Source organism: Antechinus flavipes, chromosome 1 (genome assembly GCF_016432865.1).
Source record: "Antechinus flavipes isolate AdamAnt ecotype Samford, QLD, Australia chromosome 1, AdamAnt_v2, whole genome shotgun sequence".
NCBI lineage: Eukaryota > Metazoa > Chordata > Mammalia > Dasyuromorphia > Dasyuridae > Antechinus > Antechinus flavipes.
In genome coordinates, this window is record NC_067398.1 from 348,855,731 (window position 1) to 348,871,905 (window position 16,175).

General features: G+C 32.1%; 1 protein-coding gene across 1 annotated transcript in view; it reads left to right on the forward strand.

The window, feature by feature from the left end:
- Positions 1 to 16,175, forward strand: part of ATP8B1 (ATPase phospholipid transporting 8B1) — a 134,027-nt gene that overhangs the window by 48,984 nt on the left and 68,868 nt on the right. The window contains exon 2 of the mRNA XM_051969579.1: positions 2,363 to 2,565. Within this exon, the coding sequence (XP_051825539.1) occupies positions 2,385 to 2,565 (181 nt within the window). The 5' untranslated portion in view covers positions 2,363 to 2,384. The remainder of the gene's footprint in view (positions 1 to 2,362; positions 2,566 to 16,175) is intronic.

The window sequence follows — 16,175 nt, forward strand, 5'->3', positions numbered from 1 at the left end:
AAAATAACTATCAGAGCCTATTTAAACTAAAAATCCTCAGCTTCAAGTCCATCTGTCTTTCAACTATTCCAAATTATTCCATGTGGTTATAACCTAACATTGCCAATGCTTCATCTCATAATAACTTCACAACTGGGCTAATTGCATGAAAACTTAACTATTCTCAGATTGATACTTCTAAGCAGTTCAATTTGTTCTTTCCATACAACATGATGATGGTTTCTTTCCCTCCTCACGTTTTAAAAAAATGAATTTCAACATAAATAGTATGCAATATTGGATGTACTTTCAGTATATAATGACTTGCTAGCATAATACTTTGAAGTTTGTAAAGCATTTTACATATGTTAAATTATTTCATGTCATGCCTTACTTCCTGAATTTCTTTACTCCTTTACTCAACAAGTCATCCCCCATAACAGTGAATTAAGAAGGGAAAAAATATGGTTTACCAAAATTAACTAACATATCATCTGAATATAACATTCTATACCATATTCCTCATTCACAGTTCCTTGCCTTGTTAAAAAGGAAGAGGGGAATACACTTTCTCATGTCTTCTTCACAGCTAACTTGTTCATTATAATTCCACTAATTTCCAATACATTTGGTTATTATTGTTTTTGTTTCCATTTACATTGTTATGATCTCTTGAGGTTTTTTAGTTCTCATGATATTTTTAAAATTCATTTCAAGGCAATGTTTCATGATTAGTATTAGCAGAATCAAAAGATTTTAGAGAGATGGAATAATCTGATCCTCTACTTTATAGCAAAGGAAATAAGTCAGAGGTATTAAAACTAGCATTAAAATTACTGTATTTCGACACTCAGTCCAGTGCTCTTTGCCTTATTTCATGCTTCATGTCATAAATTTATATTCTTAATCATAAAATATAAAAGAAAATGGAATCAAGAATTCAGCAGCTAAGGTTAAAAACAATTTCTGATGATCCATATAATATAGTTATAAGTGGCTGGGTGGCACAATGGATAGAATGCTGACACTTGAATCAGAAGGAGCTGAGTTCAAATTCAGCCTCAGATACCTATTTGCTGTGTGACTGAGCAAATCATTTAACCCTGTTTATCTCAGTTTTCTCAGCTATAAAATGAGCTGGAGAAGGAAATGTCAAACCACTTTAGCATCTTTGCCAAGAAAATCCCAAATGGGATCATAGAGAATTGGACACAACAGAAATTATTTTTTATAAAAAATACAGCTATTTTTACAAAAATAATACAGCTATTTGAAGATTTAGAGGATATTTAGAATGTATTTTCCATAAGAGGTGGCATGGTTTAATGAGAAGGATGCTATATTTAGAGTTCAAGGACTTGGATTTGAATCAAAACTCTATTCAACTATTTAATTGTCATATTTTATCTTTAAAAGTTTTAGTATCTTCATTCAAATTTGCAAGTGGTTGAACTAGATGATCTCCAAATCTCTTATAGCTATAAATTCTCTGATTTGTTTGAATGTTAAGGATCCCTCAATATCTGCTTTAATTAAATTTGATCCCCAGGGAATCACAATGTTCACTTCTTGTTCTCTCCAGTTCCTTTCTTCTTAGCCTTTGTTGAGATTATCAGAACTAATGAACTATATATCTCCTTTCCTTTCTACTTTTCTTTCCTCCCACCAAGAAAACCAGAGGTGTTTTAAAAAAATTTTTATTGGTTGCCCCAGCTTTGGATTTCCTAGATTTTTGTACTTCCAATGTTTAGCAGTTATATGACCACTTAACCCCTCTGAGCCTCAGTTTTCTAATATAATAATAATAATAATAATAATAGCTATATTAAAGTGTGTGTTGAGGGTAGAGAAGTAGTTTCCCACATGGAAAGTTATCTAATTCTGAAATAACAGATCTGGACCAGAAAAAATTGCAGTATCATAATACACCATTGTGTCTACGTGTGTGTGTGTGTGTGTGTTTAAATAGAAGGATTCATTTAAAGATATTCTCTATATTTGTATATAGGCATATTGTGATATAGATCGAAAGACAGAAAGAAAAAGATATTAGAATGGAAATAGAGAGTATTAGAGGCAAGAATAGGGTAGAGAATTGATTTAAAACATGCCTTTGATACAATGCAATTTTCATTCTTCTTTTTAAAAATATTCTTGACTTTCCTAAATTATATACTGAGCTCTTAAACTTCATTATAAAAACAGGGAAATTGCTTTTGTTCTTATTTTTATGTAAACTTGAACCTCTGAATCTTAGTTGAGTGATAATTACTAGAATTTTAGAAGGATAAGTTATTATAATGGAAGTAAGGTTGGCAGAGTTAGAGCTAACTACAAACTAAGTAACAGTAATAACTCTATCTTGGTTTTCTTTTAAAACTAGGTAGCTCCTGATTGTCAGCAGAATGAATAGGGAAAGGGACTCAGAAACTACAATTGAGGAGGACTCTCAACCCAATGATGAAGTGGTTCCCTATAGTGATGATGAAACAGAGGATGAACTTGAAGAGCAAGAGCCTGCAGTTGAACCAGAGCAAAACCGTGTCAACAGAGAAGCAGAAGAAAATCGAGAGCCAGTCAGAAAAGGTAACAGTACAAGGGCATGAGGGTTGCCCAACAAATGGTTAAAAATTATAGATTTTTTATTAGTGTTTACCCCATTCCAGCTATCCTCTGGACTTAAATAAAGTACACCTAGTTCAGCCTATAATTAGAATGACTTCCCCCTCCCCCTCTTACTTTTCTTCTGCCTTCTTTAAGAGGTTGCTTTTGACCATTAGATTGCAAACTCCTTGAGGGCAGGATTGGATTTTTGTTTGTTTCTTTGTCTTGCTTTTTGTATGCCAGGCACTCAGCACAGTCCTTGGCACATAGTAGGTATTTCATAAATGTTTATCAATTAATTTATTGATAGTGATTAGGATAGCACAAATTGGTCCTCAGGAAGATGCTAGTCTGTATTTATTAGTAATACAGAAACATTAGGCTCTTTATAAGCAATTTTTAAAAGTCAAATTATTTTATTTATGAGCTAGATAATCTCAGCCAAAGTAATCAAATCCTGCAAAATGAAAAATGGAGTCAGATGTGAAATGATGAATTTGAAAATGCTTACTTTTTGCCAATGGTAAAACTATGTAGGTAGCCAAAATAATGAGAGAGTATCTGATTTGCTTTTCTACTCATAAATTGTGCTTATTTTCATGCTTATCTAAGGATTGGCTATACTAATGAAATCATTGGTCCAGTTCCTATAACTATTCCTATTTTTACTGTAGCTTGAATCAATATTGCTATACACAATAAACTCTCAGCAAAATTTATTGAATGAATCAAAATGCTCCAAAATCACGACTTACATGAAAATTACTAAATCAATCCTATGTACCAGTTCTTTTAACATTTAGTAAAAGTTTAAAGTATTTTTATTAAAAAAAATTAATGTTAACTAATACAGAGAAATATAAAGACTTGAGTTCAAATCTTTCTCAGAATTTTTTAAAACTGTCATCCTAATAATCATTTGATTATTAAGCAATATTTTTCATATTATACATTATGTATTGTAATATATTATGCAGCAGTGTGCTTATGATCTGGATTCAGGACCATATCCAGTTGTCCTGATATAGATTTTGCCACTGGACCCAAATGGCTCCAGAGGAGAAAGACTGGTTACTTGCACGATCCACCTTCATTTACTGCATAATCCACCTTCACTTAATGTTATGGCATGTTATGGCATCATTTCTCTGATGTCATCATCCCCTTCACAAATGAAGGACAAATCACAGCAACAACAAGGAATCATAATTTTGAAGATGTATAATCACAAACCTTTCATATAAAATGATACTTCATTGGATCCTATAGTTCTTCAGGGCTTTTGGGAAAATTCCTCATAGAGGGGATACTTTCTCTGGTTTCTGAACATGCGGTATTAACATGAGTATATTTCATTACAATGCTTTAAATCTGTAACATGTAGCACACATAGTTGAATGGATTCTGATCTGCATTTTTTTGGAAGAAAGAGGGAATAGCAGCTTTCTGAATACCAGGAAACTAAAATCGGGTCATTGTGGTGCAATAGAATAAATGATGTATTTGATAAGAATCGGAACACTGGAGTTCAAATCCCAGTTCTTTTACTTAACTTTGTTTCTGAGTGATTTGGGCATGAAAACTCTCTGAGTCTCAGTTTTCTCAGCTGCAATATGAGTAATTGGTTTTAGATCACCAGTCATCTCTAAGAAAGTATTACATCCATATTCCAAAGCTTAATCAATTAGTATCCAATTGTAAGCATTTGATTTTTCCCTATTTTTCACTATCAGAAATTAGTCTACTAAGATTATATTAAAACTTTCTCCAGGATATAATTCGAAGAGTGGCTTTTCTAAGTCAAAAGGGTGCAGAATTCATTGATAAGTGAGGCTGCATTGTCCCTTGTAAAAGCAGGCTGGATCAATAAAAAAATATGATTATACATAGTAAGCAAGAGGAATGTATATCAGGAATGCAAAGATGGTTTAATTATATCAATAACAAAAGTAATAAAAATCATGATTATATCAATAGATGCCGAAGAAGCTTTTAACAAAATACAACACTCATTTCCATTTAAAAATATCCAAAAACATGAGTATAAATGGATTTTTCTTTGAAATGATAAGTATCTATCTAAAATCACCAGATTAATTATACACTATTTCAAAGCCCGATTCTTTTTGTACAGCAAAATAACTGTATGGACATGTATACATATATTTTATTTAACTTCTACTTTAGCATGTTTAACCTGTATTGGTCAACCTGCCATTTTGGGGAGGGGGTGGGTGAAAGAGGGGAAAGATTGGAACAAAAGCTTTTGCAATTGTCAATGCTGAAAAATTACCCATGCAGATATCTTGTAAATAAAAAGCTATAATAAAAAAATAAATAAAATCACCAGAAACATTATTTGTAACAAGGATAAACTTCCAATAAGATCAGGAGTGAAATAAAGATACCTGTTGTCACCAGTATTATTCAATATTGTATGGGAAATACCAATAAGAGAAGAAACTGAAGGAATCAGAATGGACAATGAAGTAATAAAATTATCTCTTTTGTAGATGATATGATGATATACTTGGAAAATACTAGATCCAACAAAAAAGTTAGTTGACAGTAGACTGTAAAAGATATCTGTGATTATACCTGCCATGAACAAACCCAAGAACTATGTGAACATAATTATAAGATAATTTTTATATAAATAAAGTCAGATTTAAATAATTGGAGAAATGTTGATTGTTCATAAGTGAGCAGAGACAATATAATAAAAATAATAATTTAACCTAAAATACTTATTCAATCCCATCCCAATTAAATTACCAAAAAAATTATTCTATTGAGCTGGAAAAAAATTTTTTTTAAATTTATTTGAAAGAACAATAGGTCAAGAAAATCAAAGAAATTAATGAAAAATGCAAGAAAGAAGATTTAGCAGTACCAAATGTTAATCTATATTATGAAAAAAGTATAAGAAAGGAGGGTTAACAGTACCAAATATTAAACTATATTATAAGGCAGTAATTATCAAAACTAAGCTGAGTAATATAAAAAGATATATTCTCTAAATTTGTGTAAGGTAGAAAGAAGAGGTTATTTGAATGGAAGTAGACAGTATTAGAGGCAGGAATGGGGTGAAGAAAGAGAGTATTGATTTAAAATGAATAACTTTGATGCAATGCAGTCTTCATTCTTTTATTTAAAATATTCTGTTTAAAAAGGAAATGACAATCCACTCCAGTATCTTTGCTAAGAAAAACCCCAAATGAAATCATGAAGAGAAAAACAACTGAAAATGTCTGAACAATAAAATTCCTCATTAGGAACTTTCCTATATCAATGAAATCATAGATCCAATCTTTATCATTATGAACTTTAGGATAAGTATATATTACCAGTATCTACTAGATATTCTGTAGATCCCAAAGCCAATATGTCTATTATAAAAACTCATTATCTTTCCTACCAAACTCTCCCTTCTTCTCTATTACTGTCAAAGGAATCACTATACTCTTAGTTATCTATGTTCATCACTCAAACTTACCCTAAAAATCCAGTCTGTTAAAAAAAAAAACTAAAAACTTGTTTATTTCTGTTTTCACAATCTCTCTCATATATATATATATCCCCTTCTAACCATGCATACAGCCACAACTCTAGTTCAAGACTACATGTTAGTAGAGTCAGAGTAGAGTTGAAGAAACCAAATCAACTAAAAGTTTAGTTCCAGGTGATTGCCCAGACAAATTTCTTCCTCATTCTTTCCTGCACTGTAACATAGACATTTTTATAACTATGACTGCTGCTGATAAAGTACTTTGTATCTATTGGTATCTACTGGTTACAGAATAAGTGGCTGGTGCATTTATATATCTTTGTACTTTGTTGTTTAGACCACATAGTCATATAGGTTGATTAGGAATTAGAGAATGAATGTGGGTCGATTAGCATTTAGAATTTAATAGAAGCACGTAGTGGAAGAAAACTGTCAACTCTGTTTTTTTCCTGGGCATACATACATAGTCTATGTGTTCCAAGACTTGGGTTGACTGTTCAACTTGTAAAGGATAATTAATGCAGAGTACTGCCCTCTTTAACCTCTTAATTTAACCTCTTTAATTTCCATGAATTCAGACTTGATATTACCTTGGGTTTATTAAATGATCAGTTTGGCTATTTTTTGTTTTAAAACTTAGTTTTACTCAGAGTTTTTATTCTGTTTTCTGGAGCAACTCTAGATACTGATGATTCTGTTATTTATTTTATCCTATCTCTATCCCCAATACACAAACATATACATATATGCATATATACTTCACATGGGATAGAAGCATATTTTGAGAAGCATTATTGTATAGGAGAAAGAGAGCTAGATTTGGATACAGGAAGACTAGAATTCAAATTCTGCTTCTGACACTTAATTGGCTTTATGACTTTAAGAAAGTTTGCTTTGAAATCTAAGTAGGGGACCAGTTACAAATGAATTGAGATGCTCTCCTAAGGATATAATATCTACTTTTAGATCTTCAGGAGGTCCAGTAGAGATATCTTCCTGATTCTTTTAAGCTTTTAAATGAAAGATGTCTGATGAAACTAGAGGATGACATGAAGTATGAAAATGCAATCTTCTCATCAGCTTTAGAAGAATTCTCATAAGTTCCCTTGATTTTCATTAATCTTTGAAGGCTGTATTTTGCTAAGCAGTAGCAAAATGTAAGATGGAAGAATTGAAATCAGTTCTTGTTAAAACATAGTTTTATTTTTTAAGAAATGTTTCTTCTCTTCTCTAAATTAATACAAGTGTGATTGTCTTAATAGTCAAGGAATATGTGAGGTGATTATGTTGGGGGAAACAAATTAAAGGTATTATGTCACATAAAGATTTTGGAGGTGGGATTTGACAAACATCCATAAACAAACTATTCAACACTAAATGAAGAAAATAAAAAGAGGGCTTCGTGGGAAACCACAAGTCTGAACCATATCCACTTTCAAATTTTTTATATAATTCAGATTTATCTTTGTAGTTTCAGTATTATTCTGTTTGTAATCCCTTTTCAGACATCTTTGCTTCTCTCTTCTATTTAAAAAAAATCTTATTAATTTAGACCTAAAGATTTTTTTATTCCTCTTGATTCAGACAGGAACTGATCTCAAGTTATTCTTTATCAATTTTAAAAATGATTTATCAAGTCAAAAATTTAAATAATACTTTGAGAGGAATGTCTAAGCAAAGAAAATTATCTTAAATAGGAGGTAGACCTCACTGGGTGATCTTTAAGAGAAGTGATTATGTTATTGAGTAGTTTCTTATTTAGATGTAGATTGGATTGGGCAATTTATTAATCTAAGACTGAGATTCTGTGATCTATGATACTTAAGTTGTGGAAAGTACAAAAAACACTGACCTAGGTAAGCCTCAGAATTCCTACATTCTCATTTTAGCTCTAACATTTGCAAACTCTGTGGCCTTGATAAACTACTAAACCTCTCTGAATTTCAACTTATTTTTTCTCTTCTTTTTTAAAATTCAATTTTATTTTCATAGTTGCATTCTCCCCACTTTTTCTCCCTATCTCACTCCTTCAATCTCCACTGAGAAAGTCCACCTCAAAAAAAGCCCATAAGCATATATAGTCAAGCGAAACAAATTAACCATGTGTGTGTTGATTATAACATAATCTTGCAGTTGCCATGTACAATGTTCTCTTGGTTTTGCTTACTTTACTTATCATCAGTTCATGTAAGTTTTTCCAGGCTTCTCTGAAATCATCCTGCTGACATTCCATTATATTTATATATCATAACTTTTTCAGCTATTCCCCAATTGGTGGACATCTACTCACTTTCCAATTCCTTGCCATTATAAAAGGACCCCTACAAACATTTTTGCATAAGTAGGATCTTGCCCCTCTTTTGTGAAGAGTATGTACATTTTAACAACTTTTTAGACATAGTTCCAAACTGTTTGCCAAGATGGCATGATCAGTTTGAAGTTCTATCAAGAGTGCATTAATAGATCTATCTTCCCCTAGTTCCTCTAGAATTTGTAATTTTCTTTATTTTTTTTAAATAAATTTGTCAGTCTAATAAATATGAAGGGCTGCCTCAAAGTTATTTTCGTTTGCATTTCTTTCAGCTTCTTTTTCTGTAAGGTTAAGGATTTAAGCTCAAATCTTATTCTAAAGTCCAATCCTCTTTCTTCTATCCCAATTCTTTATCATTATTTTATTCACTAGAGCAATTCTCTGGGAATAATGTTTTATTTGTCTAATTAGAATTACTTGAAAGTATAAAACTACATTCTGTTTTTTTTTTTAAATTCTATCATTCAGAATTTTCACTATTTCAAACCGGTCCTTTTCTCTAATTCAAATGGGTACATTTTACTATATCCTGTCAATCTTTGATAATATGTCAGCAGGTGATGATAGTATTTAAGAAGAAATATCTAATAATTGATCTTTAAGCCTATCATCATATCAACAACATGGCAAACAAAAGAAGTTCTCACTTTTCTTGGCATTATTTCAGTCTGATTGGGAAGTCAGCAAGATGACTACATCATTTTACATAGTAAAAATTTTTTCAGAGAATCACAACTTATGAGGATCTTTATCTAAATGATCTTATTTATTATTTAGAATTATGAAATGGTAAATCCAAACTATTAAAATTCATCAACACAGGGAGAGACTGAATTATGTTCGATATATGCCCATTTGTTTGTTTGCCTCATGAGATGGAATTCTGTTCTGCTTGCTTTAAAGTTTTTGGGGTTTGTTATTGTTGTTGCTGTTGTTTTATTTTCTATTCTTTTTTTTCACAGAAGAACTATCCTCCTACTTCAGTTTTTTTTAGTAGTAATGTTCTTATTAACAATCTATAGATAGCTTCAGTGAAGGTGATTAAGTGAAATATGTAAGGTAGGCATGCAAAATTAGGGTTCTTCTCTTTATAGGTTAGTCTTCAGTTATGCTGTGGCATGTAAATGGACATCTAGAAAAACTTTGAGTAAAGAGCTATAGCTAAGTGAAGACATGGTTTGCGCCTCTTTATTCTCAATTTCATGCCAGTGTTAATTTGACTTTAGTCAGGGTTAACAATGGGAAAGTCCATATATATAGATGTTCCACACTGAATTGCTGACAAAAGAAAGTCAATGTTTCCTTTGCATGGTAATTGACTTAATCTTTTTCATTCCAGTGAATGTAATAGTATATATAGTATAGAAATTTAAGCTGCTACTGTAATTAGCATTTTTGAAGATCCAAAATCAAAATTTGGAATTGTAGAGTTTTAAGATTGTAAAACAAAAAAGTACTATGGAAACCTTACAGGTCTATTTTCAACTTCCTTTTTTTGTTTGTTTTGGTTGGGGTTTTTTTTGCAACTGAGGAAATTGAGGTTGATAGAGGTGAGTTGACTTGACCAACATAGCTAATTATTTGTAGAATGTGAGTCTCCTGACATTGAGCTCAGTGTTCTTGCCATATTCTGCATCTTCCATAATGAATAGGAAATTACTTTTTACATGGATGAAAGAGATCCAGTTATGTAGAAGTAATTTACCAGTTCAGATCTGGAAAACCCAGACCACTAGAATTAACTTGGCTAGATTTTGTAAACTATAAAACATATTTAATGATGATTATTATTAATGATAATAACACTATTAATAACAATAGTCGCTTTGTGTATATACAAAGCTTGTCTAATTTGGCACCCTTACTGGCCCTGTAAAGCAAGTAGTGCAAATATTGTTATTTCTCTTATTTTTGTCCAGACCTGTAGTTTTTTTGGCAGAAGTTCTCTGTGAGGAAATTCTTTCTCCTGTTACAGATCAGCAACTATTTTGAAGCTTACAATATTCGATTATAATTGAGTTGTAATTACAATATTAGATTCTTAATTTTCTCTGTGTATGTGTGTCATGGATCCTTTTGTCTGATAAAGCTTTTGGAACCCTTTTCATAATAATATTTTTGAATCTATGAAGTAAAATACACACTGGATTTTAAAGGAAAATAATAATTTTGAAATAGTTGCCTAGCTCAAGGACCCCCAATTAAAAGCCACCATTTTAGAGAATTGCTTAGGGACACACAGAGTTGAAGTGAGTTGCATCAAAGTTACCACAGCCTGTGTCTGTCAAAAGTAGAATTTGAACCTAGATTTTTCTGATTCTGTAGCTAGGTCTATTTCCATTCTATCATGCCACTTCTTATCTCATTTTATAGTTAAGGAAACTGAGGCTCAAAATTTTTTAATAAATTAAGATCACATAACTAATAAATATTGAGGGTTGAGATTTGAACTGAGGACTTTTGACTCCCAGTTTCAAGAGAATCAGCATAATATAGCAGAAAGAATACTGACCTGACATTTTACCTGTTACGTGAATTTGGGCATGTTACTATATTTCCTTGAGCCCCTCTTTGAACATCTGTTAAATGAAGGGATTTCAGTAAGATGACTTAAGGTCCCTTACAGCTCTAACATAGTAAGAATAAGATAGAAATATGTTAAACTAGAAAAGAAAAAAGTCATAAGCTCTGCAAAAGTAGAATACAGAATTGGGTTGCAACATGACCCATTGCAATTTTTAAAAATTGGGATTTTTCTTTATTATTTAATTTAACCCTCCTTTCTCTTATTCCTTGTATTAGTAGCATCAGTTGCATTGTAGGGTAAAACAAAACAAAACATCTCATTAAAGTGACCTTATGCTTTTCTGTGTTCTGGACCCTCTGACAGGCTGCTAAAGAACATGGACTCCTTCTCAAAGTCACAGGATTACAAAGAAAACCAATTATCTATCTTTTTATATATATATATAGCTTTTTATTTACAAGATATATACCTGTGTAATTTTTCAGCATTGACAATTGCAAAACCCTTTGTCACAATTTTTCCCCTCCTTCCCCCCCACCTCCTCATGGCAAGTTGACCAATACATGTTATATATGTTAAAGTATATGTTAAATACAATATGTGTATATATATCCATATAGTTATTTTGCTGTACAAAAAGAATCGGATTTAGAAATAGTGTACAATTAACCTGTGAAGAAAATCAAAAATGAAGGTGGACAAAAATAGAGGGATTGGAAATTCTATATAGTGGTTCATAATCATCTCCCACAGTTCTTTCACTGGATGTAGCTGGTTCAGTTCATTACTGCTCTATTGGAACTGATTTGGTTCATTTTATTGCTGAAGATAGCCAGGTCCCATCAGAATTGATCATCATATATTCATATATATAAGAATACATGATGATCATATATATATATACATATATATATATAATTTGCTTTTATTCAGGTTGTCTGCTTCTTTTGTGTAGTCTGTTGCCTCTCCTTGATTTCTTAACTCCCATTCTCCCCAGCTTATTCCTTTTTTTTTTTTTAATCTTCAGTTTCTCTTGTCTTTCCTTACCCTTTTTTGGCCACATACTTCTCCAGTATTTACTTTTTCCTTTTTCCTTAATCCCCATTCCAAGGGCCAGGAAAATCAAAATGACTTTCCTAAGTCACTAATAGGTAGCCAAGATGGGTTTTTACTCTAGTCTTCTGATTCCAAGGCCATGTTTCTTTCTTCCATACCACACTATTTGCCTGATATCATAAGACTTATTAGGTGTGACAAATCTATGTTTTTAAAATATATATATAATACATCTGCAGAATTTAGAAGTCCTTCCCTTAACATTTCATATAATAAATCAACTATAATGAATACTCAAGAACTTAGTAATTTTTGTCATTGAAATATGCCCCTTACTACTGTCATTCTGGTGCTTCAATATGACATGGAAGTTAACTTGGTTTTCAAAGGCAATGCCAAAATAGCACGAGTGTGTAAAGGTGATATACTAAAATAAAAAAAGGTGTTGAGTGTTGTCCTAGGGATGAATTGCATGCATATACATGTATATCATATATATATGTGTGTGTGTATATGTGTGTGTGTGTATGTGTATATATAATTTTTACCCTCAATTGAGGGACTAGCCTAGCTAATTGAAAAACGTTCAACCACAAATTGGTCATATCATGACAAAAATTTGAAAACTGAATCTGATAGTTTGAAAAACTGAAGCACAAACTTTCAAGCATATTCAATTTATTAACAAGGCTAGTAATTGAATAAATGGGATCCAAGTCTGCTTAGTAGTCAGGGATGCATCTAATATCCAGAGTACCTCTTTTATACAGTTGGAAAGGTTGCAGGTTATAGAAAGTACCAAAAGTAGTCCAGGGATGCAAACTGAATTAAGCTTGTGATTGGCCTAACCATGTGTGCTTCCAATTAGCTTGATTCAGAGAGGCAATTATCAGTACAATTATCAGGTAATGGGAAAAGCATAGGGTTGACTAAAATCCTTTAGGAAGTCTCGTGATAGGCAAGCATCTTATGAGCAGGTGGATTCACATCCCTTCATGGTCAACAAAAACTCACATGTTTTTAGTCAGGCTGTAGTTCATAGGAATAGGGAATTTAAACTTTTACAAACTATCACTAGGGCCTTTATTGAATAATCAAGTCCAAATACAATCCATAAATATTGCTACACTGCTTAGATAAACTTTTCAGTCAATTATTAATACATAAGGCAGAATAGAGTGGGATATGAATTTTTAGTTTTCTAGCCATTAGATGATAGATTTTTCACCACAATTTTTATGGATCATCTGCTTAATCTTAGAGTTTTTAATCTGAGTAGATACAGGAAGAATATTCACATATATGAAATTATGGATTCTTGAAGAAATAAGGTGTAAAACCATAAGGATTTAAGATAAAAAGGGAGTTATAATCAGATCTAATTTTTCATTCATTATGGTTAGATTCTGGACATTAAGGATCAAAGAACATAATGACCATGAAAACACAATTATTGTTAATATTTGTTTTATCTACATTTAACAAATGTGTGCATTACTTTTGGATATCTGGGCTAGTGTTTTATTAGACATAATGAAACAGTAAGTTATTAAACATTTAATAAGTGCCTATTATGTGCCAGGCAATGCTAAGCATTAGTGATTTAAAAAAGAGGCAAAAGATAGACACTTGCCTCAAGGAGGTCACAATCTAATGAGAGAGACAAGAAGAAAACATGTACAGATAAGCTATATATAGGAAATAATTAAGAGAAAAAACACTATGTTCAACAGGAATTGGAAAAGGCTTCCTGCAGAATATAGGACTTGTGTCTTTGTTGTTTATTCATTTTCAGTCATTTCCAACTCTTCATTGTAGTGTTCTCCTAGGATTAAGCAACAGCTACCTGGATTTTGGTTGGGTGTTAGAGGAGAATAGCATGAATCTGAAAGGAGGAGAGTTACAGAATAATGGTAGAGAGAGAACTTGGAAGTGCTAATGGGGAACAAGGAGTATTCCAGCTCTCCAGCCTTGGCCAATGAACTAAAAGGAATGAATGAAGGTATAACCATGCATGGAAAATGTGACCAGGGAGTTTATGTTATCAGTAATAGCTAGAAAATGAAAGGAGTCAGTAGAGGAAAAGATTGGGGCTGAAGGAAAGTTTATTACCTATGGAACAAGCATTCCAAAAGGCACAGTGAAAGGGAAGAGTATGTTTTCTTGGAAATTTTGGGGTGGGAGGGCTAGAGGGGATGTGATTAAGGAATATGGGAACAAGTTTTCAATCTTGACCCTTTTTTCCTATGAGGAAGGAAAATTATGTAAAAAGAAAAAGCCTGAGTAACTTATGAATTCAAAGTCATAAACTTAAAACACTAAGGACCCTTGTGTTTGCGTTTTTCTAATTGACTCATGATTGATATATTCAGAGATACATGGGACTTTCCTGGCCCCAGTTTGATGCATTTGAAAATTATTCCAGCTCCCTTAGTTTCTCTCCATTATGAAATCTTGTAAACTCTAATGTTTCTGATTACTCACAATCACTCTCTAAGTCCTGGTTGTACCTCATATGTACTATATAGCATGTTCCAGCATCAGAACAAAAGGTGCCTATGTCCTAAACATCAAACATCATCAAAGTATCCTTTTTAAAAATAATAGTAAATTATAACTAGTTAATTTCCCTGTGATTTTGAGCTCTATCTGTTCCTTAAATCTTAACTGACCTGAAACAATGTGATCATTCAGTCTGTGCCTATTCATTTATAATTTTTAGTTTTTTTAATTCAACAAGCATTTATTAAATACTTTCATTGTATGCTTGTATGAAGTATTGTGGAAAAAATTCTGGAGAAAAACAAAGCAAAGCTTTCCCTTCACCAAGAAAGTCATACTGTGCTGGAGCAAACATTTAATTAAAAAATTATACTCTGTATGTAGATAAGGATAGATGACTACCTATTGAGTTTTTTTGTGTGCATTCATATTTCCAAGCTAAAAAATAAGCTCTAAGTGAACACAGAAAATAGATTTATCTGTGAATACCAAGCATTTGGATACTGAGACTAAAATGTACAACACACAGTGGGTGCTTTAGTAAATATTTGTTAATAATGGCCAGCCCTTTTAAGGAACGCAACATGTAGGGTATCTTTTGGCTATATTTATTGAAGGATTTCTACTACAGAAATTAGTACTGAAAGCACAATTAAAGGAAAGAATAAGGTCACATGAGGGGAATATCATTGATCAATGTGTCAAATAGCTATATGTTTCTTTTGTCTGAAGTAGGTCAGATAAGAGGGGCACACTAAATAACAGGATTACTGCTTGCTTGGATATTGACCAATTTTTTAAATTGGTATGCAACCCACCTTCCCCACATCCACACATCTGTAGAGAATTATAATAGGGAAAAAGACTCATATTTCTATTTTTTTTTCAGAATCTCCAGAGATTTTTTTTAAGATAATATATACAGAGCACTTAGGAATGAATGCTTAGTGCTTAACTTTTAGTTGTGTTTTAAATTCCAAATAAGAATAAAGCACTTTGTATCTAGGATTTACTGCAACATATCTAACATATAAAGGACTGCTTGCCATCTAGGGGAGGAGGTGGAGGGAGGGAGGGGAAAAATCGGAACAGAAGCGAGCACAAGGGATAATGTTGTAAAAAAATTACCCTGGCATGGATCCTGTCAATATAAACTTATTATAAAATAAAATAAAATATTTTTAAAAAAGAATAAAGCACTTCCTAAATGTTTGTGCTTGTGAATTTAAGTGCTATGATCAGATGAGTCTAAGCTGTAGGTTAGGAAGTACAAGTCATGGTGGGGAAAGAGAGAACAGAGCTGAAAGAACTCAGTGAGTAGCCATTAAATTAGTTACTAAGAACAGAGATGGAGGAACCAAATACTGGAAGAAAAACATGTAACATCCCAATAGGGACTAATGATTTCATTGGGATAAGGAACTCCACAGGTGAGGAAACTCTCACTAACAATGCATGTTGTCACTTATACAATCTTAGAATGTTGCCTAAAGTTGTGTTGAACTCAGACAGAAAAGATGGCTAATAAACTGTACATAAGGATTCTTGGGGGCTGCATATTGACTAAGAAAACCACATGTAGGATAAGTAAATGGAAAGATATGGATGATAGATATATACATGCATATGTGTATGTGTACATATGTGCCACACACATATATACCTAAGCCTAATTTTGTAATTAGTAT